The sequence below is a fragment of the Ictalurus furcatus genome, chromosome 12, assembly GCF_023375685.1.
Source record: "Ictalurus furcatus strain D&B chromosome 12, Billie_1.0, whole genome shotgun sequence".
NCBI classification, from domain to species: Eukaryota; Metazoa; Chordata; class Actinopteri; order Siluriformes; family Ictaluridae; genus Ictalurus; species Ictalurus furcatus.
Genome location: NC_071266.1, coordinates 29,534,924 through 29,544,923, shown reverse-complemented (window position 1 = coordinate 29,544,923; position 10,000 = coordinate 29,534,924). Strand labels below are relative to the sequence as shown.

Below are 10,000 nucleotides of genomic sequence, written 5' to 3'. Positions count from 1 at the left end.
ACAAATGGAGAAGGAGTAGCATAGCTGCTGTTCCTTGCATTTCAAGCAGAGATGACCATGTCCATCTGTTATCGTTTTATTAGACATGTCTGGAGTACAAGGTTATGAGCTGCTTTACGTGAATGCTTGGTTAAAGAAATGTGTTTTTCATCTGGATTTAAACTGAGAGAGTGTGTATGAACCCTGAACATTATCAGGAAGTCTATCCCAGAGTTTAGGAGCTAACAGGTAGGATCTAAACCATTATAATGCCTGTCCCTGAATACCAATTTAGTGTTGTAATCTGACTAAGAGTATATCATGATCTATGGTGTCAAACTCATCACTAAGATCACGTAGAACGAGCGGTGAAATCCAGCCTTAGTCAGATGCTAGGAGTAAGTCATTTGTAATTTTGATAAGTGCCCTCCCTGTGCTGTGATGGGGCCTGAAACATGATTGAAATTCTTCATAGATACCATTATTCTGCTAAAAGGGGCATAACTGAGCAGACGCACCATTTTCTAATACTTTAGACATAAATGGAAGGTTTCAGATTGGTCTGTCATGTTCTAGTTTACCAGGATCTAGTTGTGGTTTCTTAATGAGAGGTTTAATAACTGCCAGCTTGAATGTTCTCAGTATGTGACCTAGAGATAATGAGGAGTTAATAATATTGAGAAGAGGCTCTCCTACTACAGGAAGCAACTCTTTCATTAGATTAGTGGGTATGGGATCTAGTATTTACGTGGTTGATTTTGATGTGTTTCTAATTTTTTAAAAGCTCTTCCTGTCCAATAGCGATAAATGAGTGCAGTTGTTCTTGGGAGACGATATTGGAGGCTAAAACCTGTGACGCTGCTGTAGGTTGTACATTTCCAATTATATTCCTGATGCTTTCAATTTTCTCAGTGAAGAAATCCATGAAGTCATTAGTACTAAACTTTGTTGGAATATTCAGTTTGGGCGACATAATTATTTGTTAATCTAGATATTGTGTTAAATAAAAACCTAGGATTGTTTTGGTTATGTTCTAGGAGTTTGTGTAGATACTCTGCTCTAGAGCCTGTCTATAGCTAGACATACTGTCCTTCCACGCAATTAAAAAAACCTCTAGATTTGTTTTTTCCATTTGCACTGAAGATTATGAGTTGCACTCTTGAGAGCAGGATGTTTCTCTCTAACCTTTTTTTATTTGCTAGGGGCAACATTATCTGGAGTGCTAGAGAACATCGTGCCCATGTTGCTAGTCACCATATCAAGTTCAACCGTATTTATAGGTGCATAGCACAGTTGGGACAGATCTAGCAGCTTCCTTATGAATCTGTCTGTAGTGGTTGGAATAATAGTTCTACCCATTTGATAACGCAGTTCTAAATGGCTAATCTCAGCTACAGGCAGTGTGCATGAAATTAGATCTGTGATACTTTAGGGTAGAATATTTATATCGTTAACCTCAGTTCCATTAGATATAATTAAGTCTAGTGTATGATTGAAGCGATGAGTGGGTCCGGTGACATTTTGTTTGACCCTAAAGGAGTTCAGTAGGTCTGTAAAAGCAAGTCCTAATGCATCATTTTTATTATTTACGTGAATGTTAAAATCTCTGACAATCAGTGCTTTGTCCACATTAACTATTAAGTCTGAAAGCAAATCTACAAACTCTTTTAAAAAATCAATGTAGGGCCCTGGGGGTCTCTACACAGTATAGACTCATTTAGTCAAATATAATCATTTGGTTTAAGCCAGGTTTCGGTAAGGCAGAGCACATCAAAATTATTATGTGTGATGATTTCATTTACTACTACTGCCTTTGGCGCAAGATATCTAATGTTTAGGAGCCCACATTTAAAAATCCTTTCTGTTTGCTCTTTTGCTATTGTCTGGTATAATTGCAATCAGTCCTGTAAAGTCAAGAACCACCTGGTCACCAGGGGATTACTGTCTAGAACATCTATTGCAGGGGCCATGGAAAAGAAAGAGCAGTTTTGCTAGGGAATGGTGAAGATTTTTCCATGCCCATTTGTTGGGCAAATTCTGCTTGTCCAGACCAGAAGTGCCCATTTGTTGGGCAAATTCTGCTTGTCCAGACCACAGCCTGCTTCTATGTCTGGTCCAGTCTTTAAGGCATCCATCTGGGGTTGACTGATGTCTGGGTTTATGAATGGAGTAAGTGTCAAATTCTGTGCGCTCACTAAACCTCTGAAAATCATTGCAGTAGCTTAAGCTCTCTTCATTCTTTGGGACCATGATAGTGAGCCTGGATCATGGGTTAGGATTTTGAACTCTTTGTCTACTCCCATCCCAACTATGGCTCTATAACATGTTGCTGGACATCACAAGATGGTGCAATGTTGGTCCTTTGTATATGATTCTTTATATAGAACCAATAGTTCTTTATATAGAACCAATCTTCAAATTTTGCCATATCTTGGCACTATTCTCAAAAATCATAGGGCGTATTCTCAAAGGATGGCTTTTCCTGTGAGACAGTCATAGCAGACTAAACAGGCACAGGTTCAGTAGGACAGGTTTGTTTATCTCTCTTTTGATGTTGCTGAAGCTTGCCATGCTTTTCTGCTGTTTGGCCCCTGTCATGTTATGAAGCAAATGGCACACTTATATAACTCTTTTATCCAAAGCGCTTTACACTGTCTCATTTACCCATTCACACACACTCACACACCAATGGTAGCAGAGCTGCCATGCAAGGTATTAACTTGCCATCGGGAGAATCGGGAGCTTGGGGTTCAGTGTCTTGCCCATGGACACTTCGGTATGTGGAGTCATGTGGGCTGGGAATCGAACCTCCAACCCTGCGATTAGTGGACAACCCGCTCTACCACCTGACCCACAGCCACAGCCACAGCCGAAGCAAACCTGCAGGAGTTGTTGAACTGCCGCTGTAACAATCTAACAAACAGGAAATATTTTAACAGGAGCTCCTAGTGGAATATATCCTCCATAATACTCTCTATAGTACCCACATCAGTGTTTGATTAAAGGATTTTACCAGTCCATGTGTCTGTGGCTGGTGTCCTTAGGTGTTTAGTTGACTCAATTGGGAAAAGCCTACAGAAATGATTAATCAGATTCTTCAGGATTTGAAACATTTCCTCTGTTTAACGATCACCTAGATGTGCTCGTCACATCTTGCCAGTCAAGTCCAGGTTGAGCTAGAGGTGGTTTGCATGATGAGGTTCCTTGGCAGGTGAAGCATTATCCACAGACTTCTTCACCTTCACCTGTATCCAGTAAAGGCCAGTGTTAGCAGTTCAGGATCTGTGCAATGATGTTATTCTCTCAAGTGGCCCCTGTGTAAGGAGTTGTAGACTGTGCATAACCATGTCTATTTTTGGAGCATGGTGCAATCTTGATGGGCTCTCACTGCAGTCCACTGCGAGGGTTCCCACAGTCTGAAGAGACTTTCATGAGTGGCTTTGAGCTCCATATTCAGTTCTGTGCTGTGTACTGTAAGGTGCCTTGCAGTGTTGTAAATCTAATGCTGACATCTCTCCAAGAGGACCTATCTACTTCAAGGGTCAGGCAGCACAGACTTACTCCGGTCGGGGGGGTTACCACACTCCTTTGTAACACAACCCCCTCACAAGCCAGCTTTCTGCAGTTTACATGGTGAAGCATGCATGTGATTGGTCGATGTCCACCTTCTTCTTTTTTCTCTTTTTTAACTTGCGTGGCACTTTGCTCATCTGGATGTGGTCTGGCTGCCACAAGGGGTGCTTTGTGCACTGCCTCTCATGAATAGGGCTGCAGTGGTTGCTGCCATAGTTCCTACTCTGACAAAGATTTTTTACATTGAAATTTTAATAGAGCTCATGGTGGACAGGTTTTACTCTTCTTAGTGTGCTTCACCCATGAGGTATGAGGCACATACTTATCCTGACGCCATTCCCTGTTTAATGTCTGTTTGAGACATGCTTTTAGATACACTTTGAGAAATGCTTGGTTTTGTTTGATGAGCTGTCCAGCATGTCTTTGGGGTCAGGGTCATGGTTCTGGTCTCTCATATTTTGTTATTTGGTGGTTTTCTCCTATGAGACCTGGCATCACAATATACTGACTGACAGACAGACAGACATATCAGTTTCCTTAATCTCAGTACATACACCTTATATCCAAACTTCTGTCTCCTTGTGTGTGTGTGTGTGTGTGTGTGTGTGTGTGTGTGTGTGTGTGTGTGTGTGTGTGTCTGTGTGTGTGTCTGTGTGTGTGCCAGTTGTGTGTGCATATATGTGTGTGTGTGGTGTATGTGTGAGGATATGAGAGGTGGAGTGTTTCGTCAGGTTTCACCACCATGCTGCGTCTGAGATGCAGGGATGAGAGCGCGGCTGGACGTACACAAGGTAAGAGATGAGATGTGTGCATGCACACACACACACACACACACACACACACGCACACAAACAGCTATCTTGTTTTTCCTCAGGAGAATATTCAAGAGATCAGTAGCTGATAAAACTCTCAGCATCATTCACTTACGTATGTATAGTATTACAGAACTAGGCTGTGTGTGTGTGTTTGTGTGTGTGTGTGTGTGTGTGTGTGTGTGTGTGTGTGTTTGTGTGTGTGTTTGTGTGTGTGTGTGTGCGTTTCTGGAGGTGAAAGTGCACTTCATGGCCAGCTGTCATTGATTATTGGATTTGTGTGGCTAGCTTTGAGATATTGATCCAACAGTTAAAGGATTTGTTGAATGACGCTTTCTTGGCATCTCTCTCTCTCTCTCTCTCTCTGTGTGTGTGTATAGACATACACAGACAAATGAACTGATAGACATAGAGGTAGTGAAAAAAGAAAGATAGACAGAAGAAAACAGACAGATAGACTGACATAGTGACTAACTGGTGTAATAAAGTGATTGCACATGTTCGCCTGGGACCAGTTCATTAATGTCTTTTTCGTAATGACTGTGTGCTGTGTATCAGAATACATTCTAGTAATTATTGTGTGTGTGTGTGTGTGTGTGAAGAGGAGAAGCAGATTGATTCTTCAGTGATGCTGTTGTTCTGTTAGTGAATATTAATTGTGCTCTTTAGGCCACACACACACACACACACGCACACACACACACACACACGCGTACCAGAGAATGATTTAAACATTTGAGTGTGATGCATAATCCTCCTGCACACTCACTGAACAATAAAACACTGCATGTAACACACACACTGTGATACAACAATAGCACATTATGATAAAACAGTACAGCACCATGTGACATCACAAGCTTTCCTCTAACCTCTTCTCTTCTGGTCTCAGGGAGCCAGGGCCTACCATGACCCATGCTGTGTTCCTCGGCTAAGCCCGGGGATTCTATTTGTGTAGCTCCTCATAGTGGCTCCACAAACTGAGATAGGTGACAGGTTTGGCCTCTATCTCCTAGTGAGTCATGCAGTGAATGCCCCTACGCCAAACACAACAGCACTCACACCAAGTCCATGTCAAGGAGCAAAACGGATACCTTGTTTATGGGGAGGAACACAAGGGGCTCTACGAGCAGCTTCTCTAGGTTATCCGGCATATTTGACAGAGGTTGTAGATTTTGTGTCCAGCGACAGCCTGTGTAATCTATGATGTAGCTTTACAATGGGCTGTAAATGGAACCTTAAAACAGGGTAGCACCCACAGATAGGTAGGCGCTACATATTGCATGTTGTTATAGAGATAGAGATGAGGAATTGATGTGTCCAGTATGTTCTGCCACCTTGCATTTGGCTTTCACCCATTGTGGAATTTGGTATTGCTAGGACACAGGATTAGTAGGATTTGGACTCTTACTTAAGTTCCATGTTTCCATTGTTCTCAGGTAGAACTGCCAGGGTGGTCTGTGTCTGGTGGTGAGGCCAGACGTCCTTTTGGTCAGGGTTACCAGCATCAGGCCATGAAAGGATGAAAAGTTTCTGCGTAGATGCAGTGATTGGACTAAGTTTGTGTCCATGGCTTTAGTGTATGATAGGCTGGGTGCAGATACTTCTTACTGTACTTTGGGAATGAGGTGCAATTGTGACAATCTTAGATGTTTGGCTTCCTGGGGGATCGAAGAACACTTTGCTAGAGAGTGGCCACACTGGCCCCCTTTTCACAACATGATATAGAATCTTTGCCAGGTGGCTTGTAACATGTAGGTGGCATTTGGACTGTTAGGACTAGGACATGGCACCCCACCAGGCTAGTGGTACGCTTGATACTCTGGCTTCCCACATTTTACAGCACTTGCGTGGCTGTCAGCTCATCTGACAGGAGCTAGCAGTGAGTCACACATATAAGATGGCTCATCTATTGCGGTAGTCAGTCCCTACTTGGCTCAGACTTTATAATTCAGAATATCAGATTCCACCTTGACAATCTTTATCCAAGTATGCAAGTTCCAAAAACCCTGTTGGAAATTTCTGCTCAGATTCAGTGCCAAGACCCATGACCAGTTATCCTTCTCTCAGTCCTTCCTTTCCAGGATCAAATCAAAGGTGTCAAGGTAGGCTTCAGTGTTTGCCATAGCCAATTTGGTGCAGGATTTTGCTACTGCCTGGTGAAGTGTGAAAACAAACACTGGTTAGCTGGTTGAGCTTCTGAGGGATTTGATTTATTTTCCCCAAGGTGATTAAGAGAAAGAGATTGAGAAACAGAGTGAGAAAGGTTCTGGGTAGAGCTTAAGGCATGTTATAGAGTTCTTTGTTTGTGATGTGGAGTTGCAAAAAGTGCTCTTGTGCTCAGTGAGGCTTGAGAACCAGTCAGAGAGTATAGTATTCCCGCTCTCTGCTTATTCCACCTCCCCGAAAGTGCTGCAGGCCAGAGAGGCTTAATACAGCAGTGTGTCCATGGGAGCCGGCATACCTTAAGGACTTGTGTATGGTACTGTACTTACTGCAGTACCTCCACATTGGTGGTGGTTGTACCTTTAGATTAGGCCCTGACTGTATATACTGAGATTCTGCTCAGAACAGTGTGCTTATGCATTGTTCCAGACCATAAAGAATCAATCAGTTAGAGTGATGGAATGAGAGAGAACAACACTTACACATCCCAGGGCTGGTGTTTTTAATTAAAATCAGTGTGTATCAGGGGATTTTGCTGGTGATTTAAATAGAGAGCAGCAGAAACTCAACATCTTGTCAGAGTGAAGGCGATTCCAGCACCTTAGTTTCTTACTGTAATATACTCATCACTTACAGTACATTCAGTCTTTAATTAACTTCACTTCCTTCTTTGGCTACATACCAAATTTAACTTTACTACAAAGAGTATAGGGAATAATAGCTCCAATCTGGGATGTAGCTCACTACTTGCTCCATAAGTGCACTACCTGAGGTATGTAATGATTTATTTTACAACCCTATTTAGTGCACTGTATGTCCAAAAATAAAATAAAAGGAGCCATTTAAACCAGACAAAACCTTAATCCCTGTCAGATTCTTAAGACCTATGCAATAACTTCCTTACAAGATGCACTACACTGCTTTGTGTAAGCATTCACCCCTTTGAACTTTTCCTCATCGTTACAACCTAGAATTGAACCGAGACTATATTTTATGAACCTATGCAAAATACATTTACATTTATGACATTTGGCAGGTGCTCTTATCCAGAGCAACTTACAGCTGAGCAGTTGAGGGTTACGGCCTTGCTCGAGGGCCCAGTGGTGGCCCAGTGGTGGCAGCTTGACGGTGCTAGGATTTGAACTTCCTTGAACAACCTTCTACTCAGTAGTCCAACGTCTTCACCACTAAGCTGTTTAAAAATTGCTGGGCTGTAGAGTAATGTGGCAAACAAGAAACAGAAAAAAAAAACATGTTGGTAACAGCAAATCTCTGGTCTGATGAGATCTACAATATAATTCCTGTCCTTGGCATGAAATGGTGGAAACCCAACACAGCTCATCACCCTGAGAGCACCAAGAACCCACAGAGAAGCATGCAGGTGATAGTGTCATGTTGTGGGAATGGCTTTCATCAGCAGGGATGAGGAAAATGGTCAGGGTTTAGGGCAAGATGAATTGAGCCAAATTGAGGAAAAGCTAGTAGAAAACCTTTCCAATTTGTGAGAGACTTGAGGGTAGAGCTTCACCTTCCAACAGGACAATGACCCTAAGCACATTGGTGTACACCACTGTGTTCTACACCAAGAAGCTGAATGCGTTAGAACGGCCCAATCAAAACTCAGTCCTCAATCCAATTGAAAATCTGTGACAAGACTTCAAAATTGCACCACCTAATCTGACAGAGCAATATTGGCAAGAAGCAAAAATAGCAAAAATAGAAGAAAAAAAAAAATGGGCAAAAATATCAGAATAGTAGCCAAAGTATTGACTCAGGGGGGTGGACACCTATGCAACCTGCAGATCTCTGCAGCTTTGTTTAAATAAGCTTTGTGTCGCAATGAACAATATGTCGCAGCTTCAAATGATAGACATATTGTATAAATCAGCGAGCTATGTGGGACACAACATCTTACTTAGTATATAAAAACAAACAGTATGTGAAAAACCCTAATTTACACATTGTTTCATCGCACATAATTCACACAGTTATAATTTGTAAATTATCCACAACTTGCCCATTTTTTTGTGCAGCCAAAAGAGTACACATTATTTGGTATCTTAATAAATCAGGGCGTATGTGTGCAATCAGGAGCCATTTGGATCAAGCACTAACTGCACTTGCTGTGGTAGGTTATCTTATTTATTGACACACTATGAATTTATCTTTATGTCCAATAGGAAGCCATTTGCTATGCAGCTCCATACGCAGCATAAACATGTCCTACATACCATACATGTAACACAGAATAATGCGCTTTGCACCTTGTGTTATGTCCAATATGTCCATAAATCTGTCTAGTCATTCATTTTACACCCTGTTTACTGTGTTTATAATGGAGCCATAATGGATTGATACTGTGTGTGTGTGTGTGTGTGTGTGTGTGTGTGTGTGTTTGTGTTGTCTAATATTTATTCGTTGGTGAATAATATGTACAGATATTAAAAATTCCCAGCTTTTTGAACACATATGGGGTTAATGATTTCTCAGTTACTAGGCGTTTATAGCTGTTAGCTATTATAGCAGTACATATTATTTGTTGCCATAGAAACGATTAATTTCTAAATTGTAGTGTAATTTTTTAAAGCTTGTCCTTGTGTAATTACAGTGATTCAACCATAACATGCATTATGTAGGCACAAAAATTGGCTCACGGTTTAATGTTTAATGTATTACTCATGAATAATTAAGTCAACTGACACCTGCGTTTCCATCTAATTTACATATCCAGTATGGAGCTCTACTACTACTCCCGTGTATTACAGAATCTGGATAGTCTTTGCCCTCTATGGATACAGATTTTGAGTCTTAATAAAATCGTAATAATAAAATGTAAGATAAACTCCAAAATAATTTCAGGTTTAACACGCTCATGAATAATTAACCACACATACTTTATGCAAATGATAGGATATACTAATGATATGCAGATCAGCAATAATGATGCAATCTAACCATAATGCATAGATCAGCTTGTGGTCTTGTAATTCTCAAAGCCGAGTAGTGGAATCCAGTGTGTGTGTGTGTGTGTGTGTGTGTGTGTCTACAGGCAGTTGTTTGATGGGTCAGGATGTCTATAAATCAGCCTGACTCTGAAGCCGCTTTTTAATTAAAACACTGAATCAATCCAGCAGAGTTATGAAATGTTACAGAGCTGAAATGGATTTCACACACGCACACGCGCACACACACATGCATGCACACACACACACACACACACACACACACACACACACACACACATGCATGCACACACACACACACACACATGTGCATACACACACACACACACACACATCCATGTATAAATGCACATTTACGCAAATTATGTAGTTGATCTAAAGCTGCTTTTGCACAAAAAGAGAGAGAGAGAGACACACACACAGAGACAGGAACAGAGAGATTTGTTTTCTCTGTGTGTGAAAGAAAGCACGACACCCATCTTCAACAATTGCTCAATCACTGTCTGT

At 41.4% G+C, this 10,000-nt stretch overlaps 1 protein-coding gene across 1 annotated transcript in view; it reads left to right on the top strand.

The window, feature by feature from the left end:
• The first annotated feature begins 3,456 nt into the window (after window positions 1-3,456).
• grin2ba (glutamate receptor, ionotropic, N-methyl D-aspartate 2B, genome duplicate a) overlaps window positions 3,457-10,000 on the top strand; it is a 45,836-nt gene continuing 39,292 nt past the window's right edge. Inside the window, exon 1 of the mRNA XM_053638174.1 lies at window positions 3,457-4,343. Within this exon, the coding sequence (XP_053494149.1) occupies window positions 4,317-4,343 (27 nt within the window). The 5' untranslated portion in view covers window positions 3,457-4,316. The remainder of the gene's footprint in view (window positions 4,344-10,000) is intronic.